At 36.5% G+C, this 21,874-nt stretch overlaps 1 protein-coding gene across 1 annotated transcript in view; it reads right to left on the reverse strand.

Annotated features, from left to right (window-relative positions):
- Nucleotides 1-21,874, reverse strand: part of SETD2 (SET domain containing 2, histone lysine methyltransferase) — a 130,215-nt gene that overhangs the window by 54,042 nt on the left and 54,299 nt on the right. Inside the window, exons 9-12 of the mRNA XM_071212047.1 lie at nt 20,198-20,324; nt 10,072-10,206; nt 9,162-9,281; nt 7,635-8,297 (exon numbers count right to left, since the gene is read on the reverse strand). Coding sequence (XP_071068148.1) covers nt 7,635-8,297; nt 9,162-9,281; nt 10,072-10,206; nt 20,198-20,324 — 1,045 coding nt within the window. The remainder of the gene's footprint in view (nt 1-7,634; nt 8,298-9,161; nt 9,282-10,071; nt 10,207-20,197; nt 20,325-21,874) is intronic.

Consider the following 21,874-nt stretch of genomic DNA (forward strand, 5'->3'; position numbering starts at 1 on the left):
ATGTATATAGAAGTTTTAATTAGCTTTACTGTAAAAGTGTGGAAATGTATAGAGTGGCTGTAACACAGAGTGAGTAAAAGCTAGTTCATAAATGGGGATGTGACCGAAAACGGTAGTCTAGGTATGTAAATGTCAAATGACAGAACACTAGAGAATAATCTAGGAACTGAACAGCACAGTAAACCAAGAGGTGGATGAGACTTGTGGTTGATGGCACAGATGCAAGAGTGTCCTTTGTGAGCTAGAGCAAATGTACATCACTACTGCAGGGTGTTGGGAATGTGGAGAAGCATGGGAAAACTACAGCTGGAGTGACCTATGAACTGTGGTTAGTAGTAATAATATAATATTCTTTTATCTATGAGAAAGATGTACTGTGTTGATAATGACACAGTACGGAAAATGTGAGCCAAAGTACACTGTGGACATGGTAACAATAAGATATTATCTTATCTGCAGCAAATGTTTGACGAGTGTGGTGTGTTGATGAAGGGATGTTGTATGGGAATTCTGCACATGTGCATGATTGCTTTATAAGTTTACAACTTTTATCATAAAAATATATTTAAAAATAGTAATAGGGTATTCTGGGGGAAAAACACACCAAATGAAAGATAAGGACTATGATTAGTAGTAAGATTTTGACAATATTCTTTCATAACTTGTACCAAATGTCTCACGACAATGCAAGGTGTTGGTGGAGGGTTGAAGTATGGGACCTCTGTATGATATTATGCATGTTTGCTTTGCAAGTTCACAACTTTTACTATACACTTAATTGTTTATGTACCTTCATATATAAGTGATATAAAGATAATAATAATAGGGTTGGTTGGGGGAAAAATACTTTGGTTACTCGTAATATTTTAACAATGCTCTTTAATCATAAGTTAAAAAAGTTTAACAACAATGCAAGTGACTGGTGGCAGGGTGAGTTATGAGAGTCCTGTATGACATTACATATGTTTGTTTTTTAAGTTCACAACTATTATTACATACTTATTGTTTATGTATGTTTATGTATAAGTGCTATACTTCAATAAATTAATTTAAAAAAAACCCTACAATGCTGGGAAGCGGATGTCGTTCAAGTGACTGTGCTCCTGTCTACCATATAGGAGCTTCCAGGTTCAATTCCCAGGGCTTCCTGATGAAGGCAAGCTGCCTACGCAGAGCCCGTGTGGAGAGCTGGCACAGCAAGACGATGCAACAAAAAAAGATACAGAGGAGAGAGAATAAGACGCAGCAGACCAGGGAGCTGAGGTGGCGCAAGAGACTGAGTGCCTCTTTTCCACTCCAGAAGGCCCCAGGATCAGTTCACGGTGTCACCTAAAGAGAAGACAAGCAGACACAGAAGAACACACAACGAATGGACACTGAAAGCAGAGAGCAAGTGCAAAAACAATGAGGTGTGGGGGGTTAAATAAATAAATCTTTAAAAAAACAAAAAAACAAAAAACTACAATGGCATACCATTTTTGCCTACCAGTCTGACAAGATAATGTTTGATAATACTTGTATCAGCCAGGGTGTGATGGAAGTACACTCTTATGCAAATACATTAATGATAGGAGCTATATTTAACAACATTGAAGAGCAATTTGGCAATGCCTACAAATATTGTACTGTATATTTCCACATGTGCAACAATTAGTTTTTGTAGTACTGCTATAACCAAAGATTGGACTCAATCTGAATGGCCATAATAGGGAACTAGTCAAATAAATTATGGCCTATCTATACAATAAAATACTATGCAGTTAGGAAAAACAAGGAAATTCTTTATATACAGATAGGGAAATCTTCCCAATATAAGGCAAAATATAATCACAAAACATGCACAAATTATCTCTGGAATGCAATAGAAGAAACAGGTTGTACTGGTTGCCTTCAGGGAACACGATGGGAGGAGGCAGGAGTAGGAAGGAAATGTTTCACTGTATGTCTTTTAAATTTTGCATATCATAAACAGGAATATCTTACTTTTGAAACTAAATTAGGAGGAAAAGGAAGAAGAAAAGGGAGGGATGAGGAAATGCAGCAGCAGCAGCAGCAACCCCATCATCACCCCAAACATGATACCAAAAAGACTCTTACACTTCGCAACTGTATTCCTGGTGATGACCATCACCTAGGTGCTACGAAATCTTAAGCAAAAGCCTAATAATCTGGGAACTCCCAAAGCAACTTCTAAAAATACTACTCTTCAGTAAGTATCATACCTAAAAAAGCCCTCCTAGTCCACTGCTCTCTCCCAGAATTCAATGCATTGAATCTGCCTTAGCAACGTTCAGTTTTATTTCACACACTAAGTATGGAAGCACAAAGGTAAACATCTGAAAGGGTCCATACTTTCTAGCCCCTCCACCCCCCACTCCAGTGGCAGAAATAAACACAGAAAAATAAAATCTCTTTTATGTTGATTAATAATCACTGAGGAATAACAGAGGTCATGATTAAATGTTTTTTATGCAAATTAATTCCTCATGTAATATTTTTCTTCACTTTTAAAATGTAACTAACTCTTCTACAATTCCTCTAAATAAAACAATCACCATAGCACTTTAAGTGGCTTCACTAAAGTTACACGTTGCACTAATCAACCCAATGCAGTTTAGAGCAGGGCCCTCCTTTGCAATAGAGAAGAAACCTGGCAGACACTATCTTAACCAAGTAATCAATGCCAGTAATGGGACAAATCAACATCATGTTAAGAACACTACACTGTAATATTCCTGACAGAAATGCAGAACCTGAATCAAAACAAGAAGAAACTTCAGACAAACCCAAATTGAGGGATATTCTACAAAATAGTGGTCTGTATTTTTAAAAAATGTGAAGTTTATAAAAGACAAACGCTAAGGAACTATACTAAAGAATACTAAAGAGATATAATGCAACCTAACACTTGATCCCAGATCAGATTCTGTACCAGGATAACAAGAAAACTCCCCCCCCCCCCCCTTTTGCTGTAAGGGACATTATGTGAACAACTGGCAGTATCTGAATAAGGTTTGCTGGTTAGAGAGTAGTACTTGTCTTACCATAATTTGCCAATTTTGACAAGTACACTGTGGTTACAGAGAAAAATATCCTTGTTTTTTAGGAAAAGCATATTAAAATATTTAGAAGTATTATGTCTATAACTTGCTCTTACAAAGTTCAAAAGAAAGCAAGAGAATGATAAAGCAAATTTAGTAAAATGTTAACATTTGCAGAATCACGATGAAGAATTTTTCTGTAAGTCTGAAATTACTTCAAAATTAAGTTAAATTTATGTAATCTTATTATGATTAGATGTAAGACTAAATTATACCACCACCATCTATACTGAAGAAGTCTAACTGACATGATCTTGGTTCTGGGGGAAGTAGTACATTCCTTAAAGTTCTTGTGCAGTCCAGTGATTCTATAACGTATATACACTGCTACTTCTCAGAAAGTCTCACACACAATCACTTAAAGTATCTTTTCCTAAACAAAGTCAAGACTGTTTTTGCTCTTTTTTTTAAACCAACTTCACTGGCAACAGAAACATGATCATTATATCTTTACAGAAAGAGAATTAAGAGTTCACCCAGGAGAGAAAGCAAAGTGTCAAAATGACTGCATCTAAAACCAGAATCATAAGAGCAGTCACATTCTCCACTTATCATTTAGATCAGGTGTTCGCATACACTTTCTGTAAAGGACAAGATAGTAAATAACTTAGGTTTTATGGGCCATCTAGTCCCCGTTGCAACTACTCAACTGTTGTTATACTGCAAAGACAGCCAAAGATAATATGTAAATGAATCAACACGGCTATATTTCAGTAATACTGTATTTACAAAAGTAGGCAATGGGTCAGATTGGCTGACTCCTAATTTAGATGAAAGTATTAATCAAATAATAAAGAAAACAACTGTTAATAAATTTTAGACCATTTTATCTTTTACCAGGTGAGATACTTATTTTAAAAAGACACTTCAACAAGGCCGTAACTAAAATAGCATTCTTTGGGGGCAATTCTTAATTACAAAAAAAAAAAAAAAAAAAAAAAGGATAAGCAGCATTGATCCTCAAGGATACAAAACAGTCTTTTTTTGTACTAAGCATTTTAAAATTTATCACAGAAATCCCGGGCACCTAATTTCAGTCTGAAATGTTGCAGAGAAGATTTCACATAAGTATTAGTGACAGACTGAACTTCTTTCAGTGACTCAACCTTTCAGACGGGTAAATCTTTGTTTTAATTCAACTTTCTGTAAAGAGTTTAAGGGTTGGATTTCTAGGCAAACAAATTTGTTGGATTAAAGATAATGTCTTGAGATAAAGATGAAATGAGAAGAAAAAAGTTATCATTGAGAATCAGAGCTCAATTTATCACACATAGGGAATGCTTTCCCTATATCATCTAATCCAGGTGCAAATGGAAGCTAACCACACTTCATTATAAGGAAAGATGCACAACCTTCTCATCTAATGTTCAAGAGAGGCTCTGGAATCACCAAACCATCACAACCTCTTATTTTTAACTATAATTGAAACTGCCAAGTTCACAGAAACCTTACCTCCTCTTCTCATGATCCAAATGAATGAAGATTTTCAAGTCAAGTTATAATTAATTATGACTTGTAACCCACTGTTTTGCCCTATGATGTCTGGGGTATATTTTCAGCATGCAGGGCGATGTACAATAATTCTTTTTGCAAACAGAAATATATGCACATATCCCTGCTGAAAATGTAGCCCAATAAATTTACACATGACTATGAAATGCATGCTCATGTGTGGCTATGTGCTAGGTTATGTTTCTTGTTGTGGTCTACTTAAGGAGTCAAAATGTGTATGTCTTGGGGAGCCAGGGCAGTGGTCCTGTGTATATAGGTATAGAAAAAGTAGCTCACTTAATCCTTTCTCGCCAGGAGTCGGGATTTTCCCAGAACGACATCCATTGTCGGCAATGGACGCACCAAATTAACGCCGGCGCCAGTGAGTTAACCACCTCTGTCCTCTTTTCACCTATTATATTTTTCATGCATCATCCAGCTTCCCAACCATCTTCCTGTTTCTTCACAGAATGCACGCTAGGTTCTTGTTTTTCTTCAGCACGAAGTTGAAAATGGAGTTGAGAAAAGGAGACACATGGTCAGCTGGTGATGTTAACAAGCTCCTTGCTGCCCTGAGAAGCTAGATGGAAATGGTTCAAGTTACAAGGGGGATCATCATCAGATCTGGGAGGACAAAGAGTAATTCATGAAGCTTCATTCCCTTCCCTCCCACCCTCTTTCATTTACTGATGATCCCTATAGTTTGCCTTCACAGCAAAACCAAGATAAATGATTCTGAAGCAACCTTTCAAATCTTCACTCCAGTGAGTAGAAAGGCCAAGTAGAACACATGCCCAGCAATGTAATGGTGATCCAAGAAGATCAGGGAGGCTTGGAGCAGCTAACATAACCACAATCTTTTATCAATGCTTTTTAGTATGATCTTGAAATTAAAGACCAGCAACTAGCACAGTACTTAGCAACAGGTACTTAATAAAGGTTGGTTGAATAAGACATTTTCTTTTCAGCCAAAGTCTGCTTGAACACATAGGTGGAAGTCAGACAGAAGTAGTTAACTCTTTCAATGCCGGGATAGTACAGATATATAGTAATCACATTAGGTTAATGGGTTTCTCTGAAACATGTTCAAATTATGGGTTCTTGATTTCAGACTTCTGGTAAAATGACATCTAAAGTATCTTTTAAAAAGTACAACCATAATCAAAGTTTTGAGATCAGAGCCATGGTGAATGTTAATTAGAATGATAGATAAATAAAGAACTCAAGGACCAAAGTATAACAAAAGATCACAGGTCAGTTAAGTAGACATTTCTCAGGAATGCAATTCTAGATGGGTAATGATTCCAGAGTAAACTGAAGTATGAAAAAGAAAGGAGGATTTTATTTAATGGTTCTTTCAACACTAAGAATCAGAATAAACCCAAAGTATGAACATTAAAAAGGATACACTTTAAGTAAAAATAAAATTTTAAACTGCAAACACCGAACTACATTATACTGTGAAAGTGCTTTGATCTTTCATGCCTGAGTGGGGAGGATAAGAAGAGGAAGATAAAATTTTGTATGCCTCAAAGTGTGTATCCACAGTGTGAGTTTAAATTACCACAGGTATATTCAACTGGGTTAAGGATATCCCGGAGAGTAAATCATATTATTACAATTACAAAAACAAACTCTTATAGAGAAACAAAAATATATACTTTTTTCTAGATTATAAAGAAGTTTTTAAGAAATTATGATGATTACATCTTAGCAATTTTTAAAAATTACGTCAACCAGATATCTTCTTGGGCAAAAGTGAACCACTAGACTCTACAACCCCACTCTCTCTCTCTACAACTACGGCAATAAGGCTTTTCTATACCCACCTGTGCACTTGCTTCCATCTCCACCCTCCTTACTGAGCCATGCTCATTGTTCAGGCTCTACCACCAACTACCAAACACAAGGGGGCTTTCTTCTAGGGACTCCTGTACCCTCACAAAGCAGGCCCTAGATTAATTAAAAGTTCACCATTTGATCATCTTTCAAATTAACTATAATTCTATTCCTGCAGTTCACACATTGTATCATAAATAGATTTACTATGAATCCTTCCTTTTATATTTACAAAAAGGTCATATTTCATAAACCTTCATAAGGCTAAGTTTATGGTGAATTTTAAGTGATGAAAGAGCAGCATGAGTAAGAGCTGAAAACAGGTAAACCAGAGCTGAAACCACACCATATTTAAAGAAGGGCCTCAATACGGCAAATTAGGAATGCCAGAAATAAGCATAATACATAAACCACCAACTACTCATTTTGTTTCTTATCAGGCCAGTTCTATCTGGCCAAATCTCAGGATTAAGCTTTGTAATCATAACTGGGGGCAGGGAGAATCAGGTGCTCATCTTGCTACAAGGAAATCTGGAGATCTAGTTTACTTCACCTCTAGTAAAAGAAAAGACAGGCAGAGAAAGAGAAACTAGGAAGTAACCTGTTCCCACAGGATCATCTAGACCTGAAGCTCAGGTCCAGATGACTTACAATCAAAATGAATCACCTCTCCTAGGTTCATCTTTTTTTTACTCTTGTGTTTATCCGAGACCCAAATTGGGTTTAGAAATACTGCAAAGCAAACCCTGAACGTCTTGCTTATATTTTCCAACTAACTCCATAATTTTAGGATCTGTGTCTGTAGGACAGAAATTTATTTTCTATCATTTTTTATAAAAAGTTGAATTACCTTGGTTTTCCTTAAATTCATATTAATGATAATTTCCAGTACAAAAGAAAATAAGCTTGTTTTTGTTTTTTTAAAAAAATATGAACAGCACCTGAATGACTGAATTCATTGTTGCAAAAGCTTTTCTAAACAAGGAAAAGGGATAATCTATTATTTTGGGTGGTTTATCTCTTGCCAATGTTCAAAGGATGTTGGAGACATTTATAATTAGCTGACACAAGAGAGATGGCATTCCACTCTTCCAGAAATATGCAGAGCTAAGAGAAATAGGTAATTCAACTTAGGTTTGTGGAACTCTAAACCTAACCAACACAGGTTAAAATGAATTCATTCAGGTTAAAAGGTTTTCTTACCTTTAGGTCTTTCCAACTGTCTAGGAGCTTGGTGGCCAAATCACTTATATCCACTGTTTTGTCTGGCTGTTCCTGGCTCCTCTCACTTTCTACATCAGACATACCCTCCTCTTCATCTTGGGATGCTGTTTCCTCAGCAATGGGTTCTTCTAATTTTGTGCCGTTGCTCTCTCTGGGCTCTATTTCAGCATCAACCTCTGGTTCAGCAGTGGGTAGCTTACTGCCATCCACAGCAGTTTCATTATCAATTCTGCATTCAGGCAGATGTTGTGTAAGTACCTGTTGTGGCTGTAACTCTTCCTCTTCTTCTACAGGGACATTTTCTAACTGGTCAAGGTCTTCTTTGCCATCCTTGCCTTCTAGCTCGCTAGTAGCATCAGAGATTGCACTGTCCATGCTATTTTCACTTATAATTTTAAGTCTGGGAAACATTAGCTTCTTGGGGGTATCTGTGTCAGCTTCCGTAATCATCTTGGTGGAAGGATCGGGTGTGTTGAGTGGTGTGTGAGCACGTGATGTATTCTCACTAGAGTACCCATCTCCTTCACTCAACTGAGGGACAGCAATCTTGGTCTGAGACCAACGCTGAATAATAGGAAGTACTTTACTTTCCTCCAACATATTTTTAGTAGGAATAGGTAAGTGTTCCAAAGTCTTTATAATCTGATTAAACACAATAAGAAAAAAAAACAAAAAACACATTATATCACTTTTAATGGTTAATTTTTCAAACCTCTTAAAGTGACTCGAATTATTTCTGCAGGAGAAAAATTAAGTTAGATGAAAACCTAAGGCCCTGCAAATAATGAAAAATATAAATGTCATAATATTATTTTCCTCTATAAAGAAAACTGTCAAAAAGAAATTGACCAGAAAAAATAAAATGTGGGCCAAGTAACTATTCACACTTCCCCAATGTAGTTCTATGGGAACTTCTCAAGGTTCCCCAAACTATTCCTAATGCCAAATTGCCTGGGAGAGGGATAAAGGCAAGAACAATTACCACTCCCATGTTTTAAAAGTGCTTTATTAAATGATTTTGGGCTTATACTAGAAATTACGATATAAGAAACGACATATAAGCCAAGTTAGGAAAGAAGATGAAGTTGAGGAGTAGGTATAAACATAACTCCACTAACAAAGCTGCCAATTAACTTTTAATTCGATCTTTTAAAACATTTACTTAATGCTCAAAATGCTCTTACCCTTGTCATCCAGAATTCAGCTCTTCACCAACTTTTTAGAACCCCAGATTTCAAGTCCTATATGTTATTTCACCTTAATTAAACTATGGTTTTGGCAATAAACTGGATCCTTCACAGAACTATGATTATCTCTGCTCTTGCAGTTTCTGGCTTTATAGTACCAACCTTATACTCGTAGACACTAAGATGATTAAATTATTTAATTACTTTAAATACAACTGCTAAATTCCTAACTGTTGACATTATCACATATGTTGAATCTTAAGCAATTAATATAGTGATCTTACACTCTTAAGAAACAATGAGCTGAATGTGGACTGACCTCTTCCTGAAGCTTCTGGTTACTTTCCCGGCCGTCCCCTAGCTCTGCCATCCAAATCCACAGCAAAGATAATCCATGGCGTTCAAGGAAGGACTTCAGACAGGACTGTGAGTGTGTGTTCTTTCATGGGGGAAGGTAGGCAGGATGCAGGATTTCGGGGGGGAAGGAGAGATGGTGACAATATCAGTCAAAGAATTATAGAAACTGTTTTTTTTTTTACTGACCTAACTAGAATAATACAATTAACAAATGTTTCACAGTAAAGAGATTGCAAACTTTTCTTGATACCTAAAATGTATCCAGTTAACTAAGACTTTACTAAAGTAAATTTATAAATATTAATGGATCATTAGCAATGAAATTCAATTCTGATGGACTAAGAAACAAATTGCATCTGTCATTTTTACTGAAATAAAAAAACTAATGAAATTTATCTTTAAATCATTTTCTTTTCTCTCTCCTTTTCAGAAGTTTATCCAAAGACTTTTTAAATCTTAGATTTTAAATAAATCATCCATATTTATTTTCCAATTTCTGTGGCACACTTAATAAACTGAAGTAAATGAGATTTCTGTTAAAAATCTTGCTTTGAAATCATGTAGAAAAATGGCCTTGGCATGCTAATAATCAGAAATAAATACTGTTAAAAAGAGTGCCATGATTTATAATACAAAAAACCCCACAATATTCTTTGACTAGAGAGAGAACAAAACAGGTCTACTAACAGATGAACTGATAATGGGGTCTTTAGCCATTTTTAAGAGTACAAGCTTTTACTTATACCCATTTTAAAAATGAGATAAACTCTTCTCATCAGAATTAATCCTTCTTTAGACACCATTCTGGGCTGTAGTTTAATAAATATTCTACCCCAAACTCAAAAATAAGAAATTGATATTAAAATGTTCACCTGTATGAGCTTGAGACAGGTAAGTTTCTGCTCCAAAGTCTCAATTCTAACCATTAGCCGGGATAAACTGAGCACCTGGTTTTTATCAGAGAGACCCTCACCATTTTCCATCAGAGCTTCTAGCTCTCCATCCACCTACCACAGCAAAGAAAAAATAGTAGGTTATATATATATATATATATATATAAAAAAACAAAACAAAAAAAACACTAATTTATGAATCAAACAACTGAAAAGATGCCCAACTTCACCAGTAACTATAAATATGTAGCTTAAGACCATAGTGAGAAACCATGTTACACTGTCAATATCGCAGGAAAATAAAGTCTAATAATATCAAGTCTAATGAAAGATGTGGATGAAAAGGAACTTTTATACACTATTGATGAAAATATAAATTGATATGATCAACTTGAAAAATATTTTATTTACTTAGCAAATATTACTGAGCACTTACAATAATTGTCAAATACAATTCAAGGTGCTAGAGACAATGCAATAAACCCAAACAGAGAAATATGCTCTTACGCAACACAAAGAACAAATTATATCGGGTGAAAACTCCTTCAGAAAAAAATAAAGCATTATCTTGAAAATTAAATATTTGGGTACCCCACACCCAACAATTCCAATCCTTAAGAATACACTCTACCAAAAACTCCTACAACATGTATACCAGGGGAGTCATAAGATGCTCAATGAAGCACCATTTTTAATTGCAAACAACTGCCAGCAAGTATCTGCAGACAGGCTGGAAAAATTGTTATACCACGGTGAAAAGGAATTAAGTGCAGCTAAATGCAACAACATTCATCAACCTTACAAACATTATATTGTGTGAAAAAAGTTCCAGAAAATTACATATTGTATGAATCCACTTTTATGTACTTCAAAAACAAATTTTTTAAGAGATACATATCTGAAAAATTGATTTTAAAAAGGAAAGGGAATAAAGACAAAATTCAAAACAGTGGAATCCTCTGGTGTTACAGACAAAAGGAAAAAAGCTCACAGATATAATGGCAACTTACTAGCTCTGAAGGTATGTTTACAAGGATTTATTTTATAATTATACTTTATGACATATACTCTATGTTTTTCATAGGACATTTAAATAATTGGGGGGGAAAATTAACCTACTAAAGGTTTGAGAACAGTTTCTAGCTCTGTACTGGAGCATTATAAGAGATATAAAGATGTCCTCACAGAACTTACTTTAGAGTGATTAATGCTAAAAAATCTAAGACGCCTACAGAAGGAAAGGAATGATTAGAATGAGAGTAATCAGAAGTGAATTTATAGTGGGATTAGAAATAGCTAAGATTGGTAAATGGATGTGGCTCAAGTGACTGGGCTCCCATCCACCATATGGGAGATCCAGGGTTCAATTCCCAGGGCCTTCTGGTGAGGGTGAGCTGGCCTGAACAGAGAGCTGGCACAGCAAGATGACACAACAAAAAGAAGAGAGGCATTAAGAGATGCAGCAGACCAAGGAGTGGAGGTGGCACAAGAGATTAAGCTCCTCTCCCCCACTATGGAAGGTCCCAGGATCAGTTCCCCTGAGGGAACTGAATAACTGTTTAAAAAAAAAAAAGAAAAGAAAAGAAATAGCTAAGATTAAAGACAAGAGGAGGGGTGGGGAAGGGGTGGAGAGAAGTGGAGAGAGGGAAATAAATAAATCTTAAAAAAAAAAAAGACAAGAGGAGGGGATGAGCAAAGGGGAATGGGAAATCAGAATACAGCACAGAGTTCAGTTTGGCTGGAGTAGATAATGTATGGTGGGGAACAGAGAAAAAATGTATCAAATGGAAGACTGCTGCAAGATTAGAAGACTTCAATGTAATATAGAAGAATCTGGTACCTCCTGCGAGCCCCCTTGTTGCTCAAATGTGGTCTCTTTCTAAGCCAACTCAGCATATAAACGCATTGCCTCCCCACCCCCACGCCCTGGCATGGGACGTGACTCCTGGGGATGAGCCTTCCTGGCATCAAGGAATTACCATCAAGCACCAACTGGCAAAGCACCTGGAAAAAGACCATGACCAAAAGAAGGAAGGAATAAGAGACTTCAAAGTGAGTCGGGAGGTCATTCCGGAGGTCCCGTTTATACACATCTCAGCAGGAGCTCATTGCTTTAATAAATACTGCCTCAAATAGTGGGGCTCCTGAGGTCTCTGGAAACATCCAGGCACTAAAAGGCAGGGCTGACCACTCAGGAATTTGGCACCCTGTCAGTAGGCCCTACTTTTGAATTTATGCTCCCCACTGTGACAGAGTTGGACTCATTTATGGTTTCCATACACATGGCTCTTTTGCCCCTTCTATTTGAACCTATAGTTAATACTATACTTGACAGGTTTATGTCCAAGAGACTTAAATCCTTGGGCTCTCCATGTGCTAGTCAGGCCCTGAATCTCAACAGAGTTGCAACACCTACTCTCCAGTTCATTGGACTTACCCAGGGCAACTAACAAGGAAACGATGATGGACAACAACCATCCCAAGAAACAGAGTCCACAACTGCAAGCAAGACAGTCCCATCCATCTGCCCCATGGGATCTAAGTCCCCTCTCAATTAGAGGCAGATTTGGGCATCACCAATTCAGAATCCTCAGGATTGGGGAATAAACGATGGACTAGAGTAGACTTACAGTTATTCTACTATAATTGTCATACTAGTAATGGAAGAACTTTTATCACTGATGTGGAGTCAATGGCCAATGGCGGTTCTGGGGGGATGGAGAGGGAATAAATAGGTATAATATAGGGACATTTTCAGGACATTGGAATAGTCCTGAATGACACTGCAATGACAGATACAGGCCATTATACATATTGTCATAGCTTACAAAATTGTGTGGGACAGAGTTTAAACTATAATGTAAACTATAATCCATACTTAGTGGCAAGGCTCCAATATGTGTTCATCAATTGTAACAAACGCACCAAACTAATGAAGGATGTTGTTAATGTGGAAAAGTGCGGGAGAGATAGGGTGTGGGGCATATGGGAATCCTGTACGTTTTTTACATAACATTTAATGATGTAGTCAAAGTATCTTTAAAAAAAAAAAAAAGAAAGAATCTGGGTCTGACATGACTAAGCAAGACAGCTCTATCACAGAATCCTGTATGGGGAATAATATAATTAAAGTAGAATTTGAGAACAATTCATTTGGCAACAATAGTTAGAATGAAATCTAGACAAAACAGAACCCTAAACAGATGTTTTTTTAAAAGTTAGCATTAAATGAACTTGATATGAAAGAAACATTTTAACGAAGTTTTCTGTTATTTAACTGGTTAACTATCCTTTCACAAATATACTTTTAGGCAAGACAATGAATATCACTATTTCAGATAATACCCCAGAACTCACACTCTGGAAAATAACAAAAATAAATGAAAAAAAAAAAAAAAAAGAAATTGTTGTCTGAAGGTTCTTTCTTTTTCATGTTCAACATGACTTAAGTTTTGAATATATTAAATACATGAATAGAAATACCAGTTTATAGCTAAATTTTGAGCGCAGATGAACAATTTCCATATATTTTTCTTGCATATGTTAAATGTAAAACTTCTTGCATCCCAAATTCTAGGAAATTAGAACAGGAAAGAGCAACGGTTTTGAAATTCCTTCCTCCCTTTCCCAAATGTAACAGCCAGAATTTTGCTTTAGAGTTTTGAGATATGTTTTCATTGGCCTAAGAAATGAAGTATTTTCTTTTTACAATAAGGAATGTAATGATTCTATAACTTAGAAAACTCAGATATAACTGTTTTTATGTTTCTTTCATTCACTCAAGAGATGACACTAGGATATTAAAATAATAGGACTCTACATTTTTAAACAGTAAAAAGGCAGAAACTTTATAAATAAAATTTTGTAAACAAAACACAAAAGATGAACTATCTTTGAACATTCCTACTCTAATGACAGCTTAAATGGTTGTACAGTACTACCTATTCATTTTCTAAAATAGGCTTGCCAATCCCAATGGTAATATAACACAGCCTCTGTAATCTTGGCCACCTACCACATGGGAGGTCTAAGGTTCAAACCCAGGGCTTCCTGACCCACGTGGTGAGCTGGCCCACGCGCAGTGCTGATGCAGTGTCGCCTGCATAGGGGAGCCCCACGTGCAAGGAATGTGCCCCATAAGGAGAGCCGCCCAGCACAAAAAAAGTGCAGCCTGCCCAGGAGTGGCGCTGCATACACGGAGAGTGGACACAAGAAAAAGAGACACAGATCCCCGGTGCTGCTGACAAGAATACAAGCGGACACAGAAGAACACACAGTGAATGGACACAGAGAGCTGATGGGGGGGGGGGAGGGCAGAAATAAATAGGAAAAAAATCTGAGTTTAATTCCTTTCACTAATGCATATGTACTAAATATATACATATATTTACAAAAAAAAAATATATATATTATTTATGGGTCACCAAGTTCCAAAAAGAATTTGAGGTAACTGAAAGTTTATATAAAAATATAATAATGTAAGATGTATTTTAATGAAGTACTGATAACTGAAAATAAACATAATTTTCAATACTTTCTGATGAAATATAACATACATACAGAAAAGCATATAAACATTTAATAGGTTTAATACACAAACAGGTGAGCAACACCCATGAAACAAACATCTAGGTTTAAAAAAAAACAGACCACTTAGTATTAAGTGTCCCATGTATTCCTTTCTAGTTCTAATTCTACTCCCCCCAGTCCTTCCTCTGCTCTAGAGAAAATCTATCTTCCTTCCTAATTTTTTGGATAATTAAAAAAATTTTTCTTTGTAGATATACCACCTACATATAAAGCCCAAATAATTAAGATAAATTTTACTTTTTAATTTTATGAAAATGAAATCCTTTGTGTTGTCCATCTTTTGCTCAACCTTACATTTTAAGCCATTCACATTGTTTCATAACTACTATTTCTTCATTATATAACTTACTGATTCTAATTTTAATGGATATTTGAGTATTTTCTGTTTTTTTCTGCCATGACTCCTAATGCACATTGCCACCAGTTTCTCTCTGGTTATATATCCAGAAGTGCAACTGCTGAATCAGATGGTTCACGTTCATTCACCTTCAATAAATAATGGCAAACTTTTCAAAAGTTTGAGTTGTATCCATTTGCACCTCCACTGGCAGTGTATTAGATTTCCTGTTGGACTTAGACTTAATTGCTATCAATCTGGTGAGTGTGAAAATGGTATCTGATAGTTTTAATTTGCAGTTGCACTATAACTAATGAAGATGAACACCATTCCATATGTTTATGGGCTATTTGGATTCAAGTATTCATTAAGTTGTTTAATTTTCTTTTGTGCTGTTTTCTTCCTTTTGATAGCTCTCTCTATATATTTGATATTAATGCTTGTTACGTGTTGAAAACTGTTCACGTGACTTTTCACCCACTTTTTATTATGTAAATGTGCTATTAATAATGTTTAACAAACTCAACAAAGAGTTTAAGGGAAGTTTCAGACTACTTCCTATTTGTTGTGTCATAAATTACAAATAGCATCAGGTCATATAACATGCTTCCATCAAACACGTACTTAATTAAGTAACAAGTGTGACATAACTAAGGACAATCACCCGTCTGGGAAGAGCTCAAAATTTTCTTAAGGAGATAAGCTTTACGAAGATGCAATTATAAGGGCAAAAGTACAAAAAAATATTACCAACCAGGAATGCAAACTACTGTGCAATTACTATTAACATATCTTTATTATTAACATATCATTATTAACATACAAAATTGTATTCTAATCTGCTGCTGTCTTATCCATGGCATCTCCCACCCAAAAGGATTCCCAAGGTTCACTATTGAGAATTTAACAAGAGGTGCTACTTCTGTGATTCTGCTCGACTCTGAACTCAGAACTTGGCATGAAAAAGGGAATTTCAGTAGGAGACGATTCAAGTAAAACTGAGCTAGAGTTAAACTCTTCATTAGACTCAAGGGCAAATAACTCTTCATATCATTCTAGAAACCTAGATTGAATTTAGGTCATGCCTTTGTCTTGTTACAGAATAATTTTAAATTCTCATCTGGAGCAACCCATAATATTACTTCAGCCCATGGAATGTCTGGATACATGTTACTTCTAATTCAGTCCTTTAACACCAAGGTTTAACAAAGAAACAAATAAAACAAGGGAATACTTAGGCCTTGGTCCCCTGGGTTCTCCTTAAGTCAATCAACATTCTTATCAGGAAGGTAGAAAGCCATGTGATACTGGAATGATAGGCATAATGGCCCAAGAATCCATCATATTACAAGGACACTCCTCACCAAGAAAGTAGTTTTAAAAATCTGTTTACGGGGAGAGGATGTGGCTCAAGCAGTTGAGCACCTGCTTCCCAAAAACAAACAAGAAGCAAAACAAATGAAAAAAATCAACTCAGGAGCCGATGTGGCTCAATGGTTGAGTACCAACTTCCCACATATGAGGTCCTAGGTTCAATCTCCTGTCCCTGGCACCTCAAAAAAAAGTTTACTCTATAAATTTTAAGAATAAGAAATTGCCATTGAGAAGTTTTAATGGAGATTTTACTTTAGGTCAACATGTTTAGTGACTTCTATGGCAGTCCTGGCATCAATTATAGGAAATAAGAGTTAACAACAAAAGCAATGCAAAAGAAAAATTTCCAGAAAAGTCAAGTCAAGAAGGCTAATAAACTATGACCCAGCAACTCTACTTCCATGGATATACCTTAAAGAAACTCAACCACGTGCAGATAAAGAAACATGTGCAAAGATATTCACTTTGATTTTATGAGCAAAAACTGGAAACACAAGTGTCCACCAGCAGGAAATATGTAAACTGTTTTATATGATGAAAAACTTTACAGCAGTTAATGTTTACTTATTTGTATCAATATAGCTCAAACTCAAAAATAAGAGTAAAAATATTAATTGCACGAAAATACATACATGCCATTTCTAAAAAAACATCTAAAACTACACAAAACAACCCAATGTATTTTAGAATGTAGAAACATTGATTGTTATGACCATAGTTGCCTGAGAGCCATAGGAGGGGATAGGACTGCTCACTACAGTGCTGCATAATGTAGCGCAGCATAATGGTTAAGAACAGAGGCAAGAGTCAGACTGGAGCTCATTTCCATCACCTATTAGGTAAAACTTGTAACCTCTGTGCCGTAAGTATTCTCATCTGTAAAAGAGAAAATCTGTACGTAACTTATGGGGATGAGTTAATGTGTGAAGTGCTTAGAAGAGGGCCTGGCACACAGTTACACTATATACATGTTACCTATTGCTATCATTATCAGCAGAATCTAAAAAGAGAGCTGAAGCAAACAACAAAAGAAAATAAGTTCATCTTGGTGGTAGGAACATGAATGTTTGTTTTAAATTGTCCTTTTTTACATTTTAAAAATAGCCCTATCCAATGCTTTTGCCAAGCTGGTCATCTTATGATTCAGACCCTCCGTAAGTGACCTGAAGTTAATTTGGGCTAACTGACATCACCTTGTTAGTATTACACTTTTACCCCTCCCCTGCCAGTTGTTTTCTGCCTCCCTATGTAAATAATAAGATTGCTGTCATTTATATTTCTTAACAGTGTTGGTTCCTGAAAAGCCCAGGAATGAGCTAAGTGAAAAGAATCATAGGGGGGGCGTTCCCAGTGTAAAGCCCCTATCCCCTTCCCTAACTCCTACATCAAGATTCACAGGTTTGGGGAAGGGCCTAGAAATACGTTCTCTGCCATATGGTTCTGAGGCAGTTGATCCAAGGATTACACTTTGAGAAACACTATTCTACTGAAGTGATCCTCAGAGAAATTTAATTATTTAAAAAAAAGGGGGGGGGGGGGGCGGGCAGTGCTGATGGTTTTAAATTACACAAAGTACTTGTTGCAATTGAGATTCCCTTTAGTAACTGAATAGCCCCTTCCCTGACAGTAGTTACTCAGGTGAGCAAGGGTAGAAAAGAGCTATTAAGTACTGTTTTTTTTAAATTGTATTAAGAAATTAATGTAGTTTAATCACAACCAATTTACTTTCTAGGTTTAACTAAGTAATATGTAGAGGTGATAATTTTTCTTTGAAACTTACAAGTATGATCTGCATATACATGATATTGAGAATTTAATATATTAACTTGAACATATAACTATATTCTAAATAACGAAAAAAAACTCAAACAAAACAAAACAAAAACACCACACTATATTCTAATGTCCTTATTTTAAATGTAAAGAAATTGTTCCTTATAAGACTAAAATAACCCACAGGCCATGATGTTGATTTTTCCTTTTTTTTTTTTCTTTAAACAAATGTGCATCACGATGTTTCAACAAGTAAGGCAAACGCTAATATATTAATGTGAAAGCTGTAGTTTGCGTTATACCACATCTAGAATCTAGGGATGTGAATTACACAGAAGTGGTATTTATTCTAACTGAACAATCAGGTAACATTATGACACGTTAGTCTGCAGCATCCAAACTGTCCACTTAAGTTTCTTTTTTCTTGATGATCAGAGGTCCCATGTTGTCTCTGGTCTCTTCATTGTGTTTTGTGTGAGACCCATCACAGAGTGGGAACTTTTTGGATCTCCAACAATGGCAGTACACAGCTTTATCTCCCAAATCCTCCATGTCAAAAGACAACCTTGGGGTTGTCTTTCAGGATGTGAAGGTTCATTATAGCTTTGTTGAGATGATCTTTAACATACAATCTTTTGTAAGCTAGACAACCAATTGCAGCTGTTCCAGCAGCAATGGTAACTGCTGCAATCCATTCAACTCTTATGCTGGAACTGGAAGTCAGACTCACGGCGTTGTAGCTTTCAAGACACAGGAAGGATACTGAGCACTAACTTAAGTACTGTTTTAATGTACTAAACGCAAAGACCATCTGACACTAAACCTCTTTTTACTTGTAGGTTGCCTGTTGCCTCTCAAAACTCACCTTATACTTCAAAAAGGGTTTTCAGGGATTTTAAAAATACACCCAAAGTTTAGAGTCCCAAACAGAAGCCAAATCAATATTGAAAGATTAGGAATGTAGATCAAATTTAATTGAGCGAGCAGAGGAAAGATGAACTTTGTATTTGCACTTAGGCTCTGAAAAACTATAGCCCAGATGTTTTCAAGATGACTTCAATAGTTCTCAGTACCTGATTCTAATCTCTATGAACCTGAAATAAAAACAGCAAATTTTTTTCTAGTAATATCTCATCTGATTCTTTTTTTTTTTCCTTACCCCCTCACCCCCATTTCCCCCATTGTCTGCTCTCTGTGTCCATTAGCTGTGTGTTCTTCTGTGTCTGCTTGTATATTCTCATTAGGCAGCTCCAGGAATTGATCCTGGGACCTTCCAGAGTGGGAGAGAGGTGATTACTCTCTTGCACCACCCCATCTCCCTGTTCTGCTACGTCTTCTTATTTTCTCTTCTCTGTGTCTCTTGTTGCATCATCTTCCTGCGCCAGCTCTACACATCGGCCAGCACTCCTGTGCAGGCAACTTTCCTGCGCTGGGTGGCATTCCCACGCAGGGTGTCACGCCTGCGTGCAGTGGCATTCCCACATGGGCCAGCTTACCCTCACCAAGAGGCCCTGGGCACCAAATCCTGGACGTCCTTTATGGTAGACGGAAACCCAATTGGTTGAGACACATCCGTTTCCCTATCTCATCTGATTCTGAATTTCTGTGATAGTACCCTGACTTTTAAAACTTCAATCAGGGAAGTGTCTGCTTACCACATGGGAAGTCCCCAGTTAGGTTCCCAGTGCCTCCTAAAGAAGACAAGTAAGACAATGAGCTAACGCAGCAAGCTGACACAAGATGACACAATGAGGAAACACAATGAGATACACCAAGCGGGAAGTGGATGTGGCTCAAGCCAATGGGCACCTCCCTCCCACATGGGAGGTCCTGGGTTCAATTCCTAGTGCTTCCTAAAAAGATGAGCACACAATGAACAGACACAGAGAGCGACAGCGAGTACAAGCAGCAATGGTTGGGGGAGGAGAAATAAATAAAATTAACCTTAAAAAAAAATTCAATCAAAGAAGCTACTTTTCTTCTTAAGATGCATATTGTGAAAGCTGAAAGGATATAAGATTTAACACTTACTGAATCCTTCTTACGGGATCGCTCCTTCTTCATCTTCCCTCCTGCTGCTCTGATGCTGACTCTGTTCTCTCCTCCCAGATAACCCCGGCAATTAGCCGACCCACAGAAACATTTCTGAGCCTCTTTTCTGTTCAAGGAGCATAGGAAAGAAGTCAGTTATTTGGAAGTAAACTATACAAAAATGTCAACAATATAACAAAACATATAAGAAATGTTATTCCTGCCTAAAAAAAAAAGAAAGAAAAAAAAAAACACCACCACAATAAATGACTCCAAAAAACCTGATATGATCTAATGGAAATGACTAAAAACTGCCCCTAAAAAGATACTATTTTTCCAATCTTCCTTCATTGGCTAGACAAAACTAGTTAAGTAAATGAAGCAGAGCAAATATAGCTCAGTGGTTGAGCACCTACTTTGCATCTATGAAGAAGGTACTGGGTTCAATCCCTGTTACCTCTTAAAAAAAAAAGTCAAGGAGTATTTTCATACTGTCATATCTACTCACGAATGGAACTAAGATTATATACATACATGGGCTAAGAACAAAATTGCTTAACTAGCTTGTGTCTATTACTTCTATGCAAATGTTAAACTGGCACAAAGAACAAAATACTTTACCATAAACAAATACAGCAGATATAAGCCAATATAAAATGCATTATTAGTACAGGATACTTTAGGAAACATGGTTATCAAAAGCTATCATCATGTAAGGAAAAATTACTGTAGTAATAAATATTGTAATAAATAAAAGTAACCATGGAGGCAAAGGGGAGTAGTGGAAAGAACACAGGTCTAAGTCTAAGACTGTGGGCCTAGGTAGAAATCATCTCCACTAGTTAAAACTCTGTGACTACAGCTACCTGAGGAAAGAATGAAGGACTGTTCCAAAAGTAAACTGATTTAGTATACAATAACAGCAAATCAAGAGGCACAAAAAATAAACTAGTCAATAAACAGAGCAAGAAATCATCAACAGCAATTGATTTCCAGTTTCCCTCCCTCCAGAAAGGACAGTAGACAGTGGTAAAAAAAAAAAAAAAAAAAAAAGTGGTGCCTTAAACATCCTACACAAAACCTGGTCTGCATTCACCCCCTGAATGCCTGACAAGAGAAGAGGTAGTCAGAATGGAAATTAACCATTTGGCATTTGCCCTGGATTATAATCTGATAATTTCAGAGTTGGAACAGCCTCAGAATTCACTAAATTCTCAAACATGAAACATGAAACATTTGAAGGAATATCTGCAACAGCTTTGCTCTCAGAATATCAATGGTGAGTACTAGACTCTGGACATAGTATTGTCATTAGATAGCATTAAATGGATTAAAATATCCAGGAAATTCTATATTTGTGGGTTTTTGGGTATAAATACCAGAAGCTACCAAATCACACAGGTATAATATGAAAAAAAAAACTTAGAATTTTTTGCCTTACTTTAAATTTTCACCCTTTTAACTATATTGTTTTATTTTCAAGATTTATTATTTATTTATCCCCAACCCCCACCCCCATCTGCTCCATGTCCATTCGCTGTGTGTTCTTCTGTGTCCGCTTTGATTCTTGTCAGAGGCACTGGGAATCTGTGTCTCTTTTTGTTGTGTCATCTTGCTGCGTCAGCTCTCCGTGTGTGCAGCGCCACTCCTGGGCAGGCTGCACTTTCCTTGCGCGGG

This window comes from Dasypus novemcinctus, chromosome 26 (assembly GCF_030445035.2).
Source record: "Dasypus novemcinctus isolate mDasNov1 chromosome 26, mDasNov1.1.hap2, whole genome shotgun sequence".
Taxonomy (NCBI): domain Eukaryota; kingdom Metazoa; phylum Chordata; class Mammalia; order Cingulata; family Dasypodidae; genus Dasypus; species Dasypus novemcinctus.